The following is a 25,695-nucleotide window of genomic DNA, read 5'->3' on the forward strand; positions in this document are numbered from 1 at the left end:
CTATATCCTGATTTCCTAATCCTCAAAAGCTTACTTTAATGAGATAGAAAATTTCTTGATCTCTAATTAACATGATAGAAAACCTAATATGTTCTTCTTTTAAACTTTTATTTTTTCCATCACCATTTACCCACCCATACCCTCTTCCACCACCCCACCCCCACAATCACCACACTGTTATCTGTGTCAATGAGTTTTTTCGTTTTTTTCTTTTCCCAATCCCACCACACACACCCCAGCCCCGCCGCCAACAGTTGTCAGTCTGCTCTCTCTGAGTCTGTCTCTACTTTGCTTGTTAGTTCAGTTTGTTCATTAGATTACACATATGAGTGAAATATGGTTTCTTTGTCTTTCTCTTACTGGCTTATTTCACTTAGCATAATGTTCTCTAGGTCCATCCATGCTGTTGCAAAAGGTAACATCTCCTTCCTTTTTACGGCCAAGTTGTATAAGAAAACAAGAAAAGATGTGTAGAAGCACATATCTATTTCACTTCTCAATTCCAGATACTGTAATAAATGCTTAAGTACTAAATCTTATCAGACTTTACAAATTGAGAATTAGCAAGAGTTTAGGCAGAGACCATATGAAGTGACTAAATTATAAACAAACAAAAAATGTTACTTATGAAGGAAAGAAATGGTATATAAAAATAGCATTGTCAAGATTCCCAGAGGCACACTTAAGCAAGTTAACAATCACATACATTTGAAATTGAATAATTCTTTCCACTTTATTTAAAAAACTTATTATCAACAAAAATCTTCTTATGAAAAACAAAATTGCTATTATAATTATACCCAGTATGATTTGCAAATTAAGAGTTCAAAAATAATAGCTCTTTATTCATAGCACTGAATATTCTATCACTTATCAATTCATCTCTATTAACCATGTAAAAAAGAACTTAATTAATTTTGATGAAAATTATTATTTTCCTAAATGAAAACCAATTTGATTACAGGTGGCTTATAGGACTAATATCACAGAAGCTCCCTTTAAACGGACTATCTATCTGGAAAAAGATAAATCACAAAGAAAATAGACAAATTCTGTCGGAGAGCACTAAAACAAAAAAGCACAGGCTGGAGAGGAAGGGAAAAGGAAGAGAAAAATGCAGAATTTCTACAGTGAGCAACAAAGATAGTAGCTATGCTTCAGATCAAGGAGATCCAGAAAGTGAGGCAATGGCTAGGGGCCTGCAGGGAGAGTGCTGTGTTCATTCAGATTACAATGAATTTAGGCAAGGTATCCATTACAACTGGAGCACTGCCTTCCTCACCCTGAGGCAGATAAAAAGATTCCTGAGCTCTAGTTCATTCAGGAGGACAAACCATTCCTAGAAATGCTAGAAGAAATAATTCAAGGAAAAAGACAAAGGAGAGAGCTAAGTAGATTAAAAGAGAAAGAGAAAGTTTCAAAAAGATCATTCACACAAAAATTCATTCTATCCAGGGAGGTTCAATGGATCCAGAAAGATAACTATTCTGTACACAGCTCAGATCCTGAAGGGAAGCTAGAGTTCTTGATCAGTGCTGTCCAACAGAATATTAAGTAGGCCAAAAAACACCACTTACATATGTAATTTTAAATTTTCTAGTAGTCACATTAAAGAGTAAAAGGAGGTAAAAAAAATTATTTTTTATTTTGTAGAGAAAGAGGAAGGAAGAGATAGAAACATTCATTGGCTGCTTCCTGCACGCCCCCTACTGGGGATCGAGCCCACAAACCGGGCATGTGCCCTGACTGGAATCAAACCCAGACCTCTCAGTCCATGGAATGAGGCTCAATCCACACCGGCTGGGCAAAAGAAGTTAAATTTTAAAAATATATTTGATTGAATGCAACATATCCAAATATTATAATTTTAACATTTTAACACATAACAAGGTAATTTATTTTTATTTTCATACTGTATCTTTGAAATCCTATATGCAGTACATTTGAATGTGTGCTTACCACATTTCAACACTTAATAGCTACAAGTGGCTAGGGGCTACTATACTGAACAGCATAGGTCTAGATGCCCAGAAAATTTTTTCTGTGTCTTTAAAGTCCAGTAATTTGACTCAAGATACTAAAGGTGCTCATCATGGATCACTATTGTCAGATATACATTGTACTGTTTAAATTTTTTTTTCTTTATCGATTTTAGAGAAGGGGGGGGGGATAGAAACATCAATGAGAGAGAACATCAACTGGCCACCTCCTGCGGGATTTGGCCCATAACCTGGGCATGTGCCCTGACCAGGAATTGAACTGGAGACCTCTTGGTCACTGAGCCACACCAGACGGGCCATATTATACTATTTTAATTTGTATGAACCTAAATTTTGTTTCTTTGTAGTTTTAGATAATTTTTCTTAAAATACTTTTTTTGGTATTTATTCTGTTTTTTAGACTAAATTATGTTTGTCTGTCTTCAGTATTTATTACTTAGTCATAAATCTTTTTTTCCCTTATTTGTTTTAGGTTTAAATTTCTTGTCTTCTATTTCTCATGCAGAATTATCTTTGTGTCTATTTGATCGTGTTCCTTCTAGTTTAATCTTCATTTCTGAAATGATCTTTCACTTACAAATATTTTATGAGTTCACCTTACTCATTTGAAATTATTAAATTCTGATTTCCGTTATTCTTTCATGTCTTACATCATTTCTTAAAAATCTCTTTTAGTTTGTTCTGTATGGTAAATTATAGCTGTGATCTATTACATGGGAGCGTTCATTGTCAAGGATGTTATTCTGCTCCTTATTCACTTTTTCTTAAACCTTAGTATGGGAATGGACCTTGGCACTTTTCTGGTCCTGGATTTTATAGAAAGTGCTAGCTGCTCAACTTTGTGAGTTCACAGGGGCTTCTGGGCTGCCTGAGCCCCTCCACATAACTGCAACCCTGCACCCACTCTTCTCAGAGAGGCCCATGGTCTTTGCCAGGGAAGGCTGGCCAGCTAGTTTTTTTTCAAATTTATTTCTTTTTTCATTTTTATTTATTGATTTAGAGAGAGAAAGACATCAATTTGTTGTTCCACTTATTTATGCATTCATTAATTGATACTTGTATGTGCCCTGAGCAGGAATCGAACCCACAACCTTAGCATATTGGGATGACACCCTAACCAACTGAGCTATCTGGCCAGGGCTAGCCACCTGATTTGAAGTTCTCCTGGTCTCATCTCAAGTCTGCTAGATGCACCCTTGCTCCCCTCTGGCTTTTTCTCACACAAATGCTGAAACCACGACAGGTCTTGTGGTTGTTGGTGGTTTTTGACATCCACTTTTATCTTAAGGTTCTTAGGGCTATCTTGTCACTCGGTTTTGTTGTAAATGCTGTCTATGGGTTTTTGGCTGTGTGATCCAGTTGTTCCATTTTTAGGTGAGGACTCAGGAAGACTGACAAATTATGCTGCCACTGCCAACACCTCCCCAGAATCCTCCAAGCACAAAATGTTAACAGACTAGTGTTAAAAGACGAACTTTATATTAGCCAGGGAGAAGTTAGCTTTAGAGTCACAAATACATACCACTGGGTCATCAACAGTGCACACAACTATCAGTTTCAGAATCACTGTCATATGATTAAAATAAAAATGAACAAGAAGAGGCAAAATGGCAGCGGAGTGAATGGAAGCTACACAGACCATCTCCCAGGACCAAACTGGGATTACAACAAAAATAAAGACATATCATCAGGAAAAGGCAACAGAAAAGCAGCTTGGAGGACCACATAACCAGGGGACACTGACTCAATCCTGGTAGGCTTGTGAAGACACGAGAGGAGGGCTGGGAGCCCACGGTCCGCAGCAGCCTTAGCTGGGAGCAGCACCCTCGGGTTAAACTCCCAAACGGCTCTACAACACAGAGCCGGGAAAGAGGCTAAAACAGCAGCAGCCACTTACCTTGGGTTCCAGCAGAGGGAGAGCTGACTGGACTGGAACTGTGTGGGGACACTCGGGATTTGTAGGGCACTCAGAGCTTTCACTGAGTTACAGCCACAGAAAACTGTGGTCATCTTACTCATTCCCAGAGCTCTGGGGAGAGGCAGCGGCGCCTCCCTCAGAAATTCAACCTCACACAGTGGCCACTGAAATGCTAATTGAGGCCCATTAACAACTAGCATCTGCCCCAAACTCGGGAAATACCCTTACTTTGAGCACCTGAGGAACTCTTTCATTCAACTGAGAAGCCAAGGTTCTTGGGGTAACCATGACTGATATCCTGCAGGCAAAAAGCTAGAGGATAATTGTATCATTCCCTGGGATAGCAACTCTAACCAGAAAAGTAAGACTTCACAGTGTTGTGTAACGTGGGTCCTCCCTGGCTCATCCAAACCCAGGAGAGGGAGCCACAAACAGCAGAACACCAACACCCACAGGGAAAATCTGGCAGGCTCCAAAGCCGACTGTGATAGCCAAAATGGTGAAACACGGAAACAAAAGCCAAATGAAAGAACAAGAAACCTCTACTGAAGATGAGATAAATGAGGTGCAGTTAACCAAGTTAAGAGAGTTAGAATTCAGAGCCATGAACTTGAGGAAGCTCAACAGCATGTGTAAGGACATTAGCACAATGAGTAAAGATATAGAAATGTTGAAAATCAACCAGTTGGAAATTAAAAACCACCAAGAAGAAATGAAGAATGACATAGCAGAAATTAAGAACACATTGGAAGGTCTAAATAGCAGAGTAGAGGAAGCTGAGGACTGGATCAGTGAATTAGAAGATAGGGTAGAAAAATAATCAACCAATCAGAAAACCAATAGCAAAAAATAATTAAAAAACAGGAACACAGCTTAAGAGAACTGAGGGACAACAGGAAACGTAATAACATTCACATCACAGGAGTCCCCGAAGAAGAAAATGAGCAAGGGTTAGAGAATATATTTAAAGAAATAATGACAGAAAACTTCCCTAATTTGGTGAAGGAAGAAGGCATTCAAGTTCCAGAAGCACACAGAGACCCAAGTAAGAAGAACCCAAACACGCCCACACCAAGACACATAGTAATCAAAATGCCAAAAATTAAAGACAAAGAGAGTCCTAAAAGCAGCAAGAGATAAACAACAGGTTACCTACAAAGGAAACCTCATAAGGCTCTCAGCTGATTTCTCAACAGAAACACTACAGGCCAGAAGGGAATGGCATGAGGTAATCAAGGTCATGAAAAACAAGGATCTGAATCCAAGACTACTCTACCCAGCAAGGCTATCATTGAAAATAGAAGGTCAAATAAAGAACTTCCCAGACAAAAAAAGGTTAGGGGAATATATTAGCACCAAGCCTGCAATTCACTAAATGTTAAAAGGACTGCTGTAATTAGCAGAAGAAATAGGAAGAAAAATATAACCACACTAAACAAAAATGGCAATAAATAAAAACATATCAATAATCACCTTAAATGTAAATGGATAGAATGCTCTGATAAAAAGACACAGAGTAACTGATTGGATAAGAAAGGATGACTCATCTATATGTTGTTTATAAGATACCCACCTCAGAACAAAAGACTCACATAGGTTGAAAGTGAAGGGATGGAAAAAAATCTTCCAAGCAAACTGAAAGGAAAAAAAAAAGCTGGAGTAGCAATACTCATATCTGATAAAACAGATTTCAAAATAAAGACCATAACAGGAGACAAAGAAGGCCACTACATAATATTCAAAGATTCTATCCAACAGGAATATATAACCTTGATAAACATATATGCACCCAATATAAGAGCACCAAAATATATTAAAAGTCTTCTAGAATACTTCAAAGGAGAAATTGACAGCAATACAATCATAGCAGGGGACTTCAACACCCCGCTGACATCACTGGATAGATCCTCTAGACAAAAAATTAGCAAGGAAACAGAGATTCTAAATGAAGCACTAGACCAAATGGATTTCATAGATATCTACAGAGAATTACACCCCAAAACTACAGAATTCACATTCTTCTCTAGTGCACATGGGACATTCTCAAAGATACACCACATGTTAGAACACAAATTAAGTCTCTACAAGTTCAAGAAGACTGAAATCATATCAAGCATCTTCTCAGATCACAATGGCATGCAACTAGAAATCAATTGCAACAAAAACATGCAAAGACATTTGAAAACACAGAGGCTAAATAACATGTTATTAAACAATGAATGGGTCAATGAGGAGATCAAGGAAGAAATAAAAAACTTCCTGGAATCCAATGAAAATGAACACACAACAACAAAAAACCTATGGGATACAGCAAAAGCAGTTCTGAGAAGGAAGTTCATAGCACTACAGGCTTACCTCAAGAAGCAAGAAAAATCTCTAATAGACTACCTAACCTCACAACTTAAAGAACTAGAAAGCAAACAAAAAGAAAACCCTAAAGCAAGTAGAAGGAAGGAAATAGAAAAGATCAGAGCAGAAATAAATGACATAGAGACCAAAAAACAATTCAAAGGATCAAGGAAACCAAGAGCTGGTTTTTCAAAAAGATAAACAAGATTGATGGACCCTTAGCTAGACTCACCAAGAAACAAAGAGAGAGAACCCAAATACACAAAATCAGAAATGAAAGAGAAGTAACAACTGATACCACCAAAATACAGAAGATCGTTAACAACTACTATGAAAAATTATATGGCAACAAATTCAACAATCTAAGCGAAATGGACAAATTTCTAGAAACACATAGTCTTCCAAAACTGGACCGGGAAGAGAGAGAAAACTTGAACAGACCAATACAACAGAAGAAATTGAAGAGGAGGTAATTAAGACTCTCCCAGCAAACAAAAGCCCAGGCCCAAATGGCTTCACGGTGGAGTTTTACCGAACATTCAAAGAAGAACTAACACCCATTCTCCTCAAACTATTTCAAAAAATTCAAGAAGAAGGAAGACTTCCAAACACGTTCTATGAGGCCAGCATAATTCTAATTCCAAACCCAGAAAAAGACATTACAAAGAAAGAAAACTACAGGCCAATATCCCTGATGAACATAGACACCAAAATCCTGAATAAAATACTACCAAATCGGATCCAGCAACACATCAAAAAAATTATCCACCATGACCAAGTAGGATTCATCCCAGGGTTGCAAGGCTGGTACAATATTTGCAAATCAATAAATGTGATACACCACATAAACAAAATGAAGAATAAAAACCACATGATCATATCAATAGATGCCAAAAAAGCCTTCGACAAAATCCAGCATCCATTTCTGATAAAAACGCTCAGCAATGTGGGAATAGAGGGATAATATCTAGACATAATAGGTCATATATGAAAGACCTACAGTCAAGATCATACTCAATGGGCAAAAACTAAAAGCATTTCCCTTAAAACAGGAACAAGACAGGGATGGCCACTTTCGTCACTCTTATTTAACATAGTACTGAAAGTCATAGCCACAGCAAACAGACATGAAGGAAAAAATAAAAGGGATCCAAATTGGAAAAGAGGAAGTGAAACTGTCATTATTCACAGATGACATGATACTATACATAGAAAACCCCAAAGACTCCATCAAAAATTTACTAGACTTAATAAATAAATTTGGCAAAGTAGCTACTATACGTAGAAAACCCCTAAGACTCCATCAAAAGTTTACTAGACTTAAATAAATTTGGCAAAGTAGCAGGATACAAAATTAACGTCAAGAAATCAATGGCATTCTTATGCAGCAATGATGAACTCACAGAAAGAGAAACTAAGAATACAATCCCATTTACCATTGCTGCAAAAAAATTAAGATACCTAGGAATAAACTTAACCAAAGAAATAAAGAATCTATTTGCAGAAAACTACAGGTCATTGAAAATAGAAATAGAGGAAGATATAAAAAAGTGGAAGCACACACGTTATTCATGGATTAGAAGAATTAACATCATTGAAATGTCCATACTACCCAAAGCAGTCTATAGATTCAATGCAATCCCCATCAAAATACCAACGACATATTTCACAGAACTAGTACAAATACTTTAAAAGTTCATATGGAACCAAAAAAGACCTCGAATAGCCACAGTAATCTTGAAAAAGAAGAACGAAGTAGGAAGGATCACATTACCAGCTTTCAGGTTATACTACAAAGCGACTGTAATCAAAACAGCCTGGTACTGGCACAAGAACAGGCTTATAGACCAGTGGAACAGAACAGAGAACCCAGAAATGGACCCAAGGCAATATGCTCAATTAATATTTGACAAAGGTGTCAAGAGCATACAGTGGAGTAAAGACAGGCTCTTTAATAAATGGTGTTGGGAAAATTGGACAGCTACATACAAAAAAAATGAAACTAGACCATCAACTTACACCCTACACAAGAATAAACTCAAAATGGATAAAAGACTTTAATGTGAGTCATGAATCCATAAAAATCCTAGAAGAAACTGTAGGCAACAAAATTTCACACATCATACGCAGCAGAATTTTCACTGATACATCACCTCAGGCAACAGAAACAAAGGAGAAAATGAACACCTGGGACTACATCAAACTCAAATGCTTCTGCACAGAGAAAGATACAATCATCAAAACGGAAAGGCTACCCACTGTATGGGAGAGCATCATTGCCAATGATATATCAAATAAAGGATTAATTTCCAATATATATAGAGTACTCATAGAACTCAACAAAAAGAAGACAAAGAACCCATTAAAAAATGGGCACATGAACTAAATAGACACCTCTCCAAACAGGACACACAAATGGCTAAGAGACATATGAAGAAATCCTCAACATCACTAATCATCAGAGAGATGCAAATTAAAACAACCATGTGGTATCACCTCACACCTATCAGAATGGCCGCCATCAAGAAATCATCAAACAACAAGTGTTGGCGAGGGTGTGGAGAAAAGGGGACTCTAGTACACTGCTGGTGGGAATGCAGACTGGTGCAGCCACTATGGAAAACAATATGGTGTTACCTCAAAAAATTAAAAATTGAAATTCCATTTAACCAGTGATCCCACTTCTAGGAATATACCCTAAGAAGCCTGAAATACCAATCAGAAAGAATATATGTACCCCCATGTTTGTAGCAGCAGTATTTACAATAGCTAAGATCTGGAAACAGCCCAAATGTCCATCAGTAGACGAATGGATAAAAAACCTGTGGTACATATACACAATGGAGTACTATGCAGCTGTAAGAAAGAAAGATCTCTTATCCTTTGAGACAATGTGGAGGGACCTGGAAAGTGTCATCCTAAGCGAAACAAGCCAAACAGAGAAAGAGAAGTATCATATGATCTCACTTATTTGTGGAATATAATGAACATAACAGTCTGAGGAATGGGCTAGTCTGAGACACGTGAAAGTGGGGTATAGACCTATTATCCCCAGAAGAGGGAGTGGGGGGGAGCAATAAACAACAGAACATATGCATGTATGCATGAACAATGCACATGGACAACAAAGGTGGGGAGAGGGAGAGGAGGGAGGGGGAGGGGGGAATCATTGGGGGGAAAAGGAGAAACATCTGTAACAAAAATAAATAAATTAATTAATTAAATAAAAAATAAATAAATAAAAATGAACAAGAGCTTTATTGAACCTTCAATCTTGTAGTTCTGAAGATTATCAATAACTTAAAAAATTACTGAGTACCGATTAGGCATAAGACACTCATCTAGAAAGAAGCATCAAGATGACGAAGGCCCTTTCTCTAAATTAAAAGATATTGTGAATCTAGAAGCTAAAAAAATAACTAAAATACCACAAGCTATGCAAAAATGGAAATTGGTATAAAATAAGAAATAGTGCAAAGCAGGAAATTTTATTTCTGGGGAGGGTGGTAGGGGTAGAAACAGTGACAATAATCATGACTATAAGTCCCTTTAGGGTGGGAATGGTGTTTATACCATGAGAGAAAACATTTCATTATAGTCATTATAAAAAGTTTCATGAAAAATATCATTTAAAAAAGATTTTAGCCCTGGCCTGTTTGGCTCAGCGGTTAGAGCATCGGCCTGCAGTCCAGAGAGACCTGGGTTGGGTTCCTGATAAGGGTGCGTACCTCAGTTGCAGTTTGTCCCTGGCCCTGGTTGTCGTGTGGGTGGCGGCCACTCAATGTGTCCCTTTCATGTGGATGCTTCTCTCTCTGTCTCTTCCTTTCTCCCCACCTCCACTCTCTCTGAACAAAAATGTCCTCAGGTGAGGATAAAAAAAAAAAAAGATTTTAAAAATTAATGTATATTAGAGTGTAAAGGATAACACTTAAAGTTTTATTTAAGTCTGAATAAAAAGACCATCCTCCAAATAATATAATTTACAACTACATTATCTCACTTAATACCAGTATATTCAGACTTATATGAGATATTTAAGTCAATTTTATTATTTTTATTTTTTCCTTTATTAATTTTAGAGAGAGAGGAAGTGAGGAGGAGAGAGAGAGACAGAAACATCAACAACAAAGAACATCGACTGGCAGCCTCCTGCATGCTCCCTACTGGGGATGGGGCCCACAACCTGGGCATGTGTCCTGACAGGGAACTGAACCGGTGATCTCTTGCTGCATGGGTCGACGCTCAACCACTGAGCCACACTGGTCGGACTAAGTCAATATTCTTAATTATTACTTGTACTACTACCTTAGATAGGCTTATGGATATATTTTAGTGAGAAATACAATTATAAAATGTATGAATATCTTCAGAATAATTCAGCAATCCCCTATCAATATATTTCCCTCAATTCTCTTTCAACTGATTTAACTGAACACAATAGTTTAGTTTTCTGATTGTTAAAAGAAACCAGTTTTTCTTTGACTAACAGAATATAATGGTAATATTAATAATAGCTCCCAGTTAATGAATATTATGCTAAGAGGCAAAATGTTAAATATTTTACAGACATTATTTATTTTTATCATAACAACTCTATATTTATTTTACAACAGCAAAGATGGTCAGCAAGGTTAAGTAGTTGGACTAAAGTCACTTAAGTAGAAGGTAGTAGAAATAGTAATTTGAAGTCTTACTTTTCCCAGTTATAAGTCAGACCTAAAAACAAATCAGAATATAGAGATGCTCAGGTTAGAAGTGCACTACAGTCAGAGAAATGGAAGTTAAAAGTTTGACAACCCTCTGGCAGAGTTGCATGCCTGCTGTCAGGGTACCCCAGCCCCTCTCTTCAATTTGCTATGCTACACTAACAGCAAAAGCACCACAGTACACAGAATTTGTACTGCTTTTTAATTTTTGGCCCTTGTTTTCCCTTTGCTGGTCCCAAACGTCCATTAGCTAAATGTGATCCAGAAGGATTTGGCATCTTACGGAAGCTAAATAAAGTGATACCCTATAGATTGTAGCTTCTATGATTCTTAAAAAGCAAGCAAACAAAAAAGGTTTGTTAAGCAATCTATAAACAAGAGCAATTATCTTCTATTGTCTTATACTCAATTATGAAAACATATCAAGGCCCTTTTATGGTAGTGCCTTATCCCCAAGAGAATCTGATCCCTTAGTCACCAGAGAGTAGTATTTCATAGCAACTGGATATAACATCCACACACTTTTCAATAAGTTTGAACACTGTCAATACTGATCTAAGAAAATACATTTGGACATTACAATACTCCAGCATCTTCATGATTGTGCTATGAAGCAGATATATTTAAGTAAAAGTGAATTTACAGTGCTTTACACAGCAAGTTATGGAGAAAACCTAATATATGGGAGTGAAAGAGAAGAAAATGGCTAATGGACAAAATAAAAACATTCAGCTCAGAAGACAATAGTACCCATAAGTCAAAACCATTAAAAACAAGTTTAGCCTGCAATTTAATTCTGTTTTCTAATCAATATTCAGCAAATGACTGTGTTAAATGACAAAGTTAAGCTGATATGATTACCTCATTTACTGAACTTCAGCACTCATGAAGCAGCACTGAAGAGGAATGAATTCAGTGGGTACCTTACAACACACTACTTAGACGACAGAAAAGGTAATGATCAATGAATGACCTGCTGGGTAAAAAGGCTCAAACCAAACAGTTATACTTTAACTGGTTAAGAGGCTATTTAAATTTAAAAAAAGAAAAGACAAGGGTTAGGATGTGGAGAAATTGGAACCCTTGCACACTGTTGAAGGGAATGCAAAATGATGAAGCTGCAACTGAAAAGAGTATGCAAGTTCCACAAAAAACTGAACCCAGAACTACCTACCTATGGTCTGGGCACATATCCAAAAAAAAATGAAATCAGGATTTTGAAGAGATATTTGCATGTCCATATTTATTGCTGTACTATTCACAATAGCCAAGATGTGGAAACAACCTAAATGCCCATCCACAGAGGACTGATAAAGAAAATGTGGTATATACATACAATGAAATGTTATTCAGCCTTAAAAAAAGAAAATATTGCAACATGCTACAATATGGACGGACCTTGACAAATTGATGCTGAGTGAGATTCAGTCAGTCACAGAAAGATAAATACTGTATAATTCCACTTATATGAGGTATTTAAAACAGTGAAATTCATAGAATCAAAGTGTCTGATGGTGTTTGCCAAGGGCTGGGGGGGAGGACAAATGAGGAGTTGCTTATCAAAGGACACAACGTTTCAGTTAGGCTAGATGAGTAAGCTCCTGAGAGCTGCTGCACAACATTGCACCTATAGTTAACAACACTGTATTGTACACTAAAAAGTTGGTTAAGAGGGTAGATCACATATTAAGTGTTCTTACCACAATAAAATAAAATTTTAAAATAAATAAATAATTTGAGACTAATAAAACCCCCAATATTACCTTGATTCATCAACTACACTTAAGTTAAACACTAAAAAATATCAAAGAGCTCTTCTTTTTCCAAAAATTGAATCACATCATAGTCTAAATTTGGCTCCCTTTCCTTAGAAACAAGTTTCTGTTTTTGTTTTCAATCCTCACCTGAGGGCATTTTTCCAGATAGAGTAGAAAGGAGGGGGAGAGGGAGAGGGAGGGGGAGAGGAAAAGGGAAGGGTAGAGGGAGAGGGAGAGGGAGAGGGAGGGGGGAGGGGGGAGGGGGGAGGGGGGAGAGAGAGAAAGAGAGAAACACTAATGTGAGAGATACATCGACTGGTTGCCTCCCACACGACCCTGACCAGGGCCGGGAGGAACTGCAACTGAGGTACGTGCCCTTGGCCGGAAGGAATAAACCCCTGACTCTTTAGTCTGCGGTCTGACGCTCTAACTGCTGAGCCAAACCATCCAGGGCTAGAAACAAATTTGATAGCCATCCACAGCAACTATGTTCATTCCCTAACCATTTGGAGGAGAAACAATAAAGGATTGTCAATCCCAGGATAAAACAACAGGAAATACAATTTTTACTTCTCCACATGAAATATTTCTCTGAACCAAAATAAAAGAACAAATCTAGTGCACTTCCATTTCATTTGGCTGTTTGAAAAAGTGGTGAGCAGACATCACTGGTATATTAAAAGGAGTCTTTGACCCTGGCCAGTGTGGCTCAGTTGAGCATCGTCCCATGCACTAAGAGGTCACAAGTTCAATTCCTTGTCAGGGCACATGCCCAGGTTGAGGGCTCAATCCCCAGTAGGAGTCATGCAGGAGGCAGCGGACTGATATTTCTCTCTCTCTTTCTTCCTCTCTAAAATCAATAAAAAACATATTAAAAAAAAAAAAAAAACTGTTAAAAAAAGGGGGGGGGTCTTTGGATTCTAGAGAATTTCTACAGTAGAGTTTTTATTTAAATGCCTAGAGGAAGCCTCTGTCTTTCTCATAGGTTCCTCTGGCTGCAAACAAGGGTCAGGGGCTCGGTAAAGGGAACGCATGGGAAGAATGTAAGGCATACAGATTAAGAGCAACAGATGTGAAACTAGGCATATCTGAGCTAAAATTTTGCCTTCTTTGCTTATGAATGTAATCATCTTGAGCAGTTTACTTAACCCTTATAAACCTCAGCTTCTTCAGCAATAAAATGGGATAATAGTCCCTACTTACTGGGTTCATTTTGAAGAGGAAATGAAATTCTGTTTGTAATGTATTTAACATGTATCTGCTGGTTATTCTTATAAAAGAGATAACATATATTTGTTACTTCAGATGCTTCAGATTTCTTACCACTACTTATTATGAAAAAAAAGATTAATTCCATAAACAACAATCAACATTCGAGTCTCCAGCATTAAGTGGGAAAGAGCTATCACTTTGAAGAGGAATGGATAGAGGAAAGACATGAAATAAAGCAAGTCTAATAAAATCTTAACTGCAGAATCTAGGAGGTAAATATATAAGTGCTTGTCTTAAATTTTTCATAATAAAATGTTGAAAAAAACTCAATGCAGAAAATTAAGACTGTAGACAGTCAAACTGGATTAGAACAGAAAACCATACATAGCTAGATCCTTAAGCAAAACACCCTGAACAACAGCAGAGTTGTCCTGACTTCAGTGAGACAGACTACTAGATGAACCATGTCATGCACACAAGAACTGTCCCACTGCTGGAACCTGAATGTCTGGGTCAGAAAAATAACAGGTGGAAGGAGAGACACAATTAGATCTAAGAAAGACATTTATCTCACAGCTCTCCTCACCACACAAACAGAACTTCCATTGCTAGGTCACTGTTCTCCTATTCGAGAGGCTGAAATAGAACAATATGCTAAATTCTTAGAGTCATAACAGGTCAACTGACATGCTTAATTAAAGTGAAAAAGATGTCCTGTCTTGTCTTCTCCCTCTTTCTTCCTGGATTTTTTTGTCATTTTATACATAGATTCCCATATAGTTTTTTCTCTTGATTATTTTTTTGAAATAAACTTCCATATAAATTCAAAACTAGAAAGTCAAGCCCTGGCCGGTTTGGCTCAGCGGTTAGAGCGTCGGCCTGCGGTCCTGAGAGACCCGGGTTCGGTTCCCGCTAAGGGCGCGTGCCTCGGTTGCAGTTTGTCCCCAGCCCTGGTCAGTTGTGTGGGTGGCAGCCACTCGATGTGTTCCTTTCACATCGATGTTTCTCTCTATATATCTGTTCCTCTCTCTCTCTCCCACTCTACCTGAACAAAAAATGGAAAAATGTCCTCGGGTGAGGAAAAAAAACAAAAACAAAAAAAAACTAGAAAGTCAATCCTCAATTCCCCATATGTAAGTAATCAAGTCATTTGACCCTGAAAGCCATCCAGGAAATAGCATTCAAATATATGTCCCAACATAGTATCAGCTCTCCAACTACCATTCTATAAAGACCGTGCAAGACTTTGGTGAACAGTGCCAGAGTACTAGGAAGTCCTATGAAAACATGGGAGAGCCCATTTAAGTTAGAATAAGTAGAACAGGCATGGACTACAACCTACTTTAAGCAATGTAATTTGGAACAACAAAGGACATTAAAAAGCTTTATGTATAAAGAATATCTTCATGGTTTGGGGATTAGACAGTAACCGTAATCTTTATTATCATTATTATTCTTCATTTACAAAAATTCATTAATAAATATCCCAAAGAGAGAAATAATTTTTGTATTTTTGAGATTCTGACTTATAAGAGGATGTTATAAACATCTGACTTCTAAAAAATGTATAGCCATAGAACTTCTTTAATCTCAATGTTGCTTTTGTCTGATTTACTCAAGAACAATAGAGCACACTGTTCAGAGCTAAAGTAAATTGTAATCCAGACCTCCTAATATTTCTCTTTTCCTTTATCCTAGTCAAGGACTCTTATCTAAAACACTTTGCCTCCTGCTGTGGAAATGGTTTATATTATTATAGGTTTGCTCTGAAAAGGGGGACATATGGTACTTAACCACTAACTATAAAAGTAAAATATCAGTACCGTGATACTGTTAGTATTCAAGCACATTGTATTTCACATAAATTGTAGTGCAGATGAACTACACTTTAATAACCTGATCCCAGGGTTCCAGGGACACCACTGGTTCAGCTATTAGTAATCACAGAGCTGGGGTGGAAGTTTGCACAATTACAATAACCACCATGATTCAGTGAGCACCTATTGTCTGCCAAGCACTGTGTGACAGGCATTATTTATGTCATGTCTAATTCTCACAGCTATCTACAAAAGTAGGTATTATCACCTCCAGGTTTTTCTGACTTGAGAAGGTGAAGTAAGCTTATCAAAAGATTCTATCCATTTTAATACCATGGTGGTTATATGCTGGCCACGTTATTTACATCCCTAAGCACCATCTTTCTTCATCTACAGAATGAGAAGCATACTGCATGCCTTCAAAGGGCTGCTGTGAGAGTGAACAAATGCCCCATACTTACTACATAAGCAATAAACACAAATAATGAGATACTGACTACATTTTTGTACCTCCCTGGAAATTTTTTACATCCTCAAAAATTCCCAGAGTTCTTATCTCTCTCTCTCTCTTTTTTTAACTCATTGTATTTAAAATATTCTAATACTATGTATTGAGATGTTCAGAGTTTTTCTTTATTTCCTAGCAGGTAAAAGGACAGCAGGATAGAGATAATGAGATTATCTTTTTGTCTTAAGAGTTATCCGTCTTCTCTATTATATTGTTCCTGTTTTTCTCGGTACCATTATATTCTGCATATATCTATTCTGTATATATTTATCCTTCTAAGGTAAAAAGTGATTAAAACCCTACCACCACCATCTGACTTCAAGTATAGAATATCCCAAATTTTGTTTTTGTTTTTTTTTTCATGATTTACTGTAAATTTTTAATGATCTCACCAAAATTAATTAATTTTTTCTCTGAAAGTGATCTATCTTAAGAAAATGGACAGATAAATCCCAAGCTTGGTGAAAATATATTGAAATCACATTCATGAAAAAAGGATTTTTATCTACATTATATAAAAAAACTCTGAATTCAATATTAAGAACACAAACAATACAATGGGTCCCTTTGCATTTTGAGGATGGTTTCCTTTCCTGTGCAGAAGCTTTTTAGTTTGGTATAGTGCCATTTGTTTAATTTTTTTCCTTTACTTCTCTTGCCCTAGGAGAGATATTGGCAGAAAGTCTCCTATGTGAGTGAGATGTCTGAGATTTTACAGTATATAAAATATGCCAGATTTGCAAAAATTTGAAGATGGCGTGGGCAGGACTAAAAGGAGGATGAGTATGTGAGAGAGTGAATTAGTGTGTGAAGAGTGTGAGTGGATGTGAAGATGAACTACCCAACCAGTACAGAGACACAGAGCAGAAGGTTCCTGTGCTGTGGACGGGGAGCAGCCTGCTATCACGGTAAGCAGCTCTCCAGGGCGCTTCTCCCTGCGCCTACGGGAGGTCCCAGCATTTTGGGAGATCCAGGGTCTTCCCTGGGAGGAGGCAGTGGGAGCAGCTAGGGCCCAGCAACCTGAGCCCACTAGTGCACCTGGCACCATCGGACCAGTGGACACTCTATGTCAACACAAACCAGTGCACAGTAGTGGAGCTGCCAAGGAGCCAGTTGCGGAAGCCTCAAAGGGCCGGGAGCCCAGCACCATCCCCCACAGTAGCAGCCCAATCACAGTCAAGATATAACCCCAGCAACAGAGGCTGGGGAGCAGACATCCATCCCCAGGCAACAGAAGCACAGACCAGCAGCTGAGACCCATCCCCAAAAACTACAACAAAAGCTGAGCAGGAGTTGAGCCCCATGGGGCAGCAGCACTCCCCAGCCACCAGCAATAGGACCCAGGGCTCCACAGAGGCCTGTGTGGCCCAGCAGCTCACAAGAGTGGTGGGAAGCCTGAGCCAGAGAGGGACTGGTGCGATACCTCTCACAGGACCTGCAGAGTGCAGGGGCACCAGAGAGGCCTGTGTGACCCAGCAACCCACAAGACAGGCATAGAGCTGGGTCTCCAAAGGGACTATGTGATCCAGTTACCCATGGGACCTGCAGGGTGCTGAGGCACCAGAGAAGCCTGTGCAACCCAGCAGCCCACAAGATAGGCACAGAGACGGGTCTTCAAAGGGACTGAGCCATCCAGCTGCCCGCAGGACCTACAGGGTGCTGGAGAACAAAAGAGGCATATGCGACACAGATACCCACAATATAGGTGTGGAGTCAGGTCTCCAAAAGGACTGTGCATTCCAGCTGCCCACAGTATGGGCAGGAAAGGAGGCTCCAACAGGGCCTGAGTTATACAGCTACAGGTGACACTAGTGACCAGCGGGGAACACAGCTCCAGAGGGGCCCATGTGATTCAGCTGCAGCACCTCCCAGGACACACCAACACCAGCCCCCAGGAGTCAATCCTTCAGGATCCACAGCAGGCAAGAGGCGACACACAACAAAACAGTCTGGGAGGCACAGTAGCCTTATTTGATATACAGTGAGCTGTATACACAGCCAAACATCTCTCAGATGGTCAAGAGCTACAAGACGGCTAAACTGGGAAGACAAAGAAATAACACCCAAAGAAAAGAGAAAGAGGAATCACCAGAAAAGGAACTACAGGAAATGGAAGAAAGCAGCTTGTCAATTAAAGAATTCAAACAATGATTTTAAGGGTGCTCAAACAATTTGGTGAGAACTAAAAGCAACTCAATAAGAATTATGAAGAGCTCACCAGGAACCACTTCAGCTTAAAAAAAGAGGTAGAAGCTACGCATAAAGAGGTAGAAGCTATGCATAAAAATCAAGAGAAAATAAAGAATGACATAGCTGTTATGAAAAATACCTTAGAAGGGTTTAATAGTAGATGAGAAGAAACTGAAGACTTAGTTTCTTCAGTGACTTAGAAGACAACGTAGAGAAAAACACTCAAATAGAGCAGCAAGTGGGAAAAAAAAGTTTAAAAACCAGGAGGAGAGTTTAAGGGAGCTGTGGGACAATACAAAACATAACAACATTCACATTATAGGGATACCAAAAGGAGAAGAATCAGAGAAAGAAATAGAGAACCTATTTGAAGAAATGACAGAAAACTTCCTTAAACTGGTGAAGAAAAAGTCACAGGAAACACAGAGTCCCAAGCAAGATGAACCCCAGAAGACGCACAGCTAGACACATCATAATAAAAGTGGCAAACATTAAAGACAAAAAAAAAATCTTAAAGGAAGCAAGAGAGAGATAGAAAGTTACCTACCAGGGAGCTCCTATTAGACTGTCATCTGATTTCTCAACAGAAAGAATGCAGGCCAGAAGAGAGTGGCATGAAGTATACAAAGTAATGCAGGGTAAGGATCTGAATTCAAGACTACCCTATCCAGCAAGGCTATCATTCAAAATTGAAGGAGAAATAAAGATCTTCACGGATTAAAAAAAGCTGAAGAAATTTATCACCACCAAACCAGCACTGCAAGAAATGCTGAAGGGACTGTTCTAAGAAGAAGAAGGAACACACACACACACACACACACACACACACACACACACACACAGAAAGCGAGAGAGAGAAATACAGGTATAAAATTAAAATGGCAACTAATAAATATCTATCAATAATTACCTTAAACGTAAATGGCTTAAATGTTCCAATCAAAAGACATAGGGTAGCTGACTGAAAAAGAAAACACGACACATATATATGCTGTCTACAAGAGACCCACCTTACAACAAAAGACTCACACAGGATGAAAGTGAAGAAATGAAAAAAAATTTTCCACGCAAATAGAAATAAAAAACAGTTGGTGTAGCAATACTCATATCTGGCAAGATAGACTTTAAAACAAGGGCCATAATAAGAGACAGAGAAGGTCACTACACAATATTAAAAGGAGCAATCCAACAAGAGGATATAACCCTAGTAAACATATACACACCAAATATGGGAGGACCAAAATATATTATAAAAACTTCTGGAGGACATGAAGGGAGAGATCAATAGCAATACGACCATAGTCAGTGACTTTAACACACCATTGACACCACTGGATAGATCTTCTAGATAAAAAATTAACAAGGGTATGGAGTCCTTATAAGACAAACTTGATCAGTTGGACTTCATTGATATTTACAGAACATTTCACTCCAAAGCTGCAGAGTATGCAATATTTTCAAGTGCACATCGATCATTCTCAAATCCCATTTACCATTCTCACATGTTATGACACGAATCAACATTCAAACACTTGGAGGCTAAACAGCATGTTCTTAAACAATGAATGAGTTACTAATGAGGTCAAGGAAGAAATTAAAAACTTCCTGGAAACCAATGAAAAGGAACACACAACAACACAAAATCTATGGGACACAGCAAAAGCAGTCCTGAGAAGGAAGTTCATAGTCCTACAGGCCTACCTCAAGAAACAAGAAAAATTCCTAATTGACTTTCTAACTCTACAACTTAAAGAACTAGAAAGTAAACAAACAGGAAAACCCAGAGCTAGTAGGAGGAAGGAAATAGTAAAGGTCAGAGCAGAAATAAACGACATATAGACTAAAAAAACAATTCAAAAGATCAATGAAACAAAACGCTGGTTCTTTGAAAAAATAAATAAGATTGATGGACCTTTAGCCAGACTCACCAAGAAACAAAAAGAGATAAACCAAATAAACAAAATCAGAAATGAAAGAGGAGAAGTAACAACTGGCACCACAGAAATACAAAGGATCATTGAAACATACTATGAAAAAATTGGATAATTGAGGAGAAATGGACAAATTTCTAGAAACACACAGCCTCCCAAAACTGAACCAGGAAGAAATAGAAAACTTGCACAGACCAATAACAACAACAAAAAATTGAAGATGTAATTAAGAAACTCCCAGCAAAAAAAAGTCCAGGCCCAGATGGCTTCACAGGACAGTTTTACTGAGCATTCAAAGAAGATCTAATACCCTTTCTCCTCAAACTATTCCAAAAAAATCCAAGAAGACAGAACACGTCCTAAATCATTTTATGAGGCCAGCATAATCCTAATTCCAAAACCCGATAAAGGACTACAAATAAAGAAAACTACAGGCTAATATCCCGGATGAACACAGATGCCAAAATCCTTAACAAAATATTAGCAAACCAGATCCAGTAATATATCAAAAACATTATTTATCATGACCAAGTGGGTTTCATCCCAGGCATGCAAGGATGGTACAATATTCGCAAATAAATAAACGTGACACACCACATAAACAAAAGGAAAGATTAAAACCATCTGATCACATTAATAGGTGCTGAAAAAGCATTCGACAAAATCAGCACCCATTTCTGATAAAAAACCTCAGCAATCTGGGAATAGAGGGATGGAGGGATGATATCTCAACATAATAAAGGCCATATATGAAAGACCTACCGCCAACATCATACTCAATGGGCAAAGACTAAAAGCATTTCCCTTAAAATTGAAAACAAGACAGCGATGCCCACTTTCGCCACTCTTATTTAACATAGTACTGGAATTCTTAGCCACAGCAATTAGACATGAAGAAAATATAAAAGTGATCCAAATTGAAAAGAATGAAGTGAAATTGTCATTATTTGCAGATGACATGATATTGTACATAGAAAACCCTAAAGACTCCATCCAAAATTTACTAGACTTAATCAATGAATTTGGCAAAGTAGCAGGATACAAAATTAACAGCAAGAAATCAACAGCATTCTTTTTTTTTTTTTTTAATCCTCACCAGAGGATATTTTTCGATATTTTGTTCAGATAGAGTGGGAGGGGGAGAGAGAGAGAGAGAGAGAGAGAGAGAGAAACATCGATGTGAAAGGGACACATCGAGTGGTCGCCACCCACACGACCCAACCAGGGCCGGGGATAAACTGCAACCGAGGTACGTGCCCTTAGCGGGAACCGAACCCGGGTCTCTCCAGACTGCAGGCCAACGCTCCAACCGCTGAGCCAAACCGGCCAGGGCTCGACAGCATTCTTATACACAAATGATGAAATCACAGAAAGAGAAACTAAAAAGACAATCCCATTTACCATCGCAGCAAAAAAATTAAGATACCTAGGAATAAACTAAACCGAAGAAAGAAAGGACCTATTTGCAGAAAACTGCAGGTCATTGAAAAAAGAAATAGAGGAAGATATAAAAAAAGTAGAAGCATATACCTTGCTCATGGATTGGAAGAATTAACATCATTAAAATGCCCATACTACCCAAAGCAGTCTATAGATACAATGCAATCCCCATAAAAATACCAATGATATACTTCACAGAACTAGAAAAACCACTGCAAAAGTCTATTTGGAACCAAAAAGCACCTTGAATAGCCATAGCAATCTTGAAAAAGAAGAACAAAGTAGGATCACATGACCAAATTTCATGTTATACTAGAAAGCCACTGTGATCAAAACAGCCTGGTACTGGCACAAGAACAGGCAGATAGATCAATGGAACAGAATAGAGAACCCAGAAATTGACCCAAGACAATATGCTCAATTAATTTGACAAAGGTGTCAAGAGCATACAGTGGAGTTAAGACAGACTCTTCAGTAAATGGTGTTGGGAAAATTGGACAGCTACCTGCAAAAAAATAAAGCTAGAATACCAACTTACACCATACATGAGAATAAACTCAAAATGGATAAAAGACTTAAATGTAACTCATGAATCCATAAAAATTCTAGAAGAAAATGTAGGCAACAAAATCTCAGACATTATATCCAGCAGAATTTTCACTGATACAATACCTAAGGCAACAGAAACAAAGGAAAAAATGAACACATGGGACTACATAAAACTCAAAAGCTTCTGCACAGCGAAAGATACAATCATCAAAACGGAAAGGCTACCCACTGTATGGGAGAGCATAATTGCCAATGATATATCAGATAAGGGGTTAATTTCCAATACATATAGAGTGCTCATACAACTCCACAAAAGGAAGACAAAGAATCCAATTAAAAAATGGGCAGAGGAACTAAATGGACACCTCTCCAAACAGGACATACAAATGGTTAAGAAACATATGAAGAAATGCTCATCATCACTAATCATCAGAGAGATGCAAATCAAAACAACAATGAGGTATCACCTCACACCTGTCAGAATGGCCGCCATCAAGAAATCATCAAACAACAAGTGTTGGCGAGGGTGTGGAGAAAAGGGGACTCTAGTACACTGCTGGTGGGAATGCAGACTGGTGCAGCCACTATGGAAAACAATATGGTGTTACCTCAAAAAATTAAAAATTCAACTTCCATTTGACCCAGTGATCCCACTTCTAGGAATATACCCTAAGAAGCATAAAACACCAATCAGAAAGAATATATGTACCCCCATGTTTGTAGCAGCACTATTTACAATCGCTAAGATCTGGAAACAGCCCAAGTGTCCATCAGTAGACAAATGGATCAAAAAACTGTGGTACATATACACAATGGAGTACTACGCAGCAGTAAGAAAGATCTCTTATCCTTTGAGACTACATGGAGGGACCTGGAAAGTGTCATCCTAAGTGAAACAAGCCAAACAGAGAAAGACAAGTTTCATATGATCTCACTTATTTGTGGAATATAATGAACATAACAGTTTGAAGAATGGGGTAGTCCCAGAGATGCGGAAGTGGGGTACAGACTGACAATCCCCTAAAGAGGGGGGAGGTGGGGGAGGGATGAACCACAGAACTTATATGCATGTATGCATGAACAGTGGACATGGACAACAATCTGGGGAAGGGGCAGGGAGGGAGGGGGAGGGGGGAATCTGGGGGAAAAAGGAGAAACATCTGTAACAAAAATTAATCAATAAAAAATAAAATAAAATAAATAAAAAATAATAATAAATAAAATATCCCAGATTTAAATGCTGTAACCATATTAGCCATGTGGGTAATAAGTCATTCTTAGTTTTTTAGAAATGGAGTGATGTGCAAATGATTTATCTCAGCTTTACTTTGTTACAACGACCCATCAAATTTATATTCCCCATTCATTATCCAAATAAGTAAAATTTTCTGCTAACTTGTAAGTCAGCAAAACTTTCCTTGTCATACAAATATGTCTCCTATTACTCTCAGTTCTAAATGATAGAAAAACAGCTTTTACTGTATCTGTTTAATTGACAAATCAGTCAATTTTCATCCTTTCTATCTGAATAACTTTTGTACTAAATTGTAAAACTAAGTTGTAGAAGTAAGTGGTATGTCACCCGTGGCATACTTCTCCCATACAGTTCTTTCCCAGAGTCAATGATTCATTCAACACAGTATTATTTAGCACCTACCAAGTGCCAGGTCCGAGACACAAACACTGAGCAAAGACGAACCAAGTGTGTACTCTGAACGACGCTTAAAGTTCATGGAATACAGAAATGTAATGAATAATCAAACAATCACAGCAACTGAACCAAGTGCTACAAAGAGGAGGTTCCACATGCCCATGACAGGAGGATGTGACCTAGTTAGCAAGGTCCAGTGGGTTTTCTCAGGAAAGCAATACTTGAGCTGAGGTGTGATTGAGGATGATTAAAGGTCAATGAAGTAAAGAAGAAAGAGCATTCTAAACAGAGGGAAAGAAGGTCAGTGTAGCTGCAGCAGAGACCAAAGAGAAGCTTGGCTGATGTCAGACTGGGAGATGAGGACTGACACAGGACCCTTTGGTCATGTTTAAGAGTCTTAATTTTATCGTAAGAACAAAAGGAGAAGACTAAAGGGTGGTGACATGATCTGATTTGTATTTTAACTGCACTAGGGAGACTAGATTACAGTAATTCACAAGGGACAGAGATAAACCAGTTAGGAGGCTGCTGCAGTGATCCAGAAAAAAAGATTATGGCAGTTTGGACCAGATCAGTAATGATGGAAATAAACATTCAGAAGATATATGTTGACAGATGTCAGTACTGTGCTATGAGCTGTGCATGCATTAACTCTTGGAATTCTTACAAACATGTGCGATGTGTATTTTTTACCATATTTTATAGATAAGAATATTTAGACAGACAGAAATTTGTTCAAAATCCAGGTGGTAGACAGAACCAGAGCCCAAACCAATGGTTACTCAACTTCAAAGCCAACTACAAAATTATCGGATAAAAATTAGAAATATAGTTAGAAAAAAGGGTCTCTATAATGAAGTTTCAAAACTTAAAAGCTTCCTGACCTATTTCATTAAGGTCCCAGGTGATAAGGCCTAAAGAAGAATATGGTCTTATGTTTCCCCTTAACAAAATGGAGTCTCCTTTGAAGTTTTATACTTATAGAGGCATACCTATTTCAACATATCGACTTGGCAAGTCCCTCATTTCACTGGCATGCCGTTCCTTCACTGAGCATATCTAGAAAATAAATTCATAGGTTATTTTATTAATTTGATGGAAAACCTCATAACATTTCATTCAATATATGATACTTTCATTGAATTAACCATGTAGCACTGAAGATGGAGTGCACACCATCTACCCACTGACTTAAATGGCAAAAATTAATTTCAATAACATACAGCAATTATTACTTATATTCTTCAGAGATCGAGTTTTTTCCTTTTTCTTTAGATAGTATTTATTGTGCTCTTTTATATTTGCTACTGGAAATATAGCTACAATATAGAAAACTCTAAAATATGGAAAAACCCAAAGGGAACAGTATAAATACTATTCATTGTCCCGGCACAAAGTGAACACCATTAACCATCTTTCTAAAAAATATGTTATAAACCTAACAATTTACTACAAATAATTTAACATATTATTTTAATATTCTTTCATAATTCTTTAATGTCTTTATAGCATTACACTACATAAGTATACTGTAATTTACTTAATCAGTCCTATTTTAAACATTAGTTTTTTTGCATCTATCTATTTCTAATGCAAGCAATAGTATAATCAACATAATTGGATACAAAACTTCTGAACTTTTGTTTCCTTGGGATAAATTCCTAGAA

General features: G+C 37.8%; 1 protein-coding gene across 14 annotated transcripts in view; it reads right to left on the bottom strand.

The window, feature by feature from the left end:
- Positions 1–25,695, bottom strand: part of VPS41 (VPS41 subunit of HOPS complex) — a 240,507-nt gene that overhangs the window by 84,779 nt on the left and 130,033 nt on the right. For all 14 annotated transcript variants that reach the window (XM_036247664.1, XM_036247663.1, XM_036247674.1 and 11 more), the window contains one exon: positions 25,021–25,087. In XM_036247664.1, coding sequence (XP_036103557.1) covers positions 25,021–25,087 — 67 coding nt within the window. The remainder of the gene's footprint in view (positions 1–25,020; positions 25,088–25,695) is intronic.

This window comes from Molossus molossus, unplaced genomic scaffold (genome assembly GCF_014108415.1).
Source record: "Molossus molossus isolate mMolMol1 unplaced genomic scaffold, mMolMol1.p scaffold_m16_p_7, whole genome shotgun sequence".
Taxonomy (NCBI): Eukaryota; Metazoa; Chordata; class Mammalia; order Chiroptera; family Molossidae; genus Molossus; species Molossus molossus.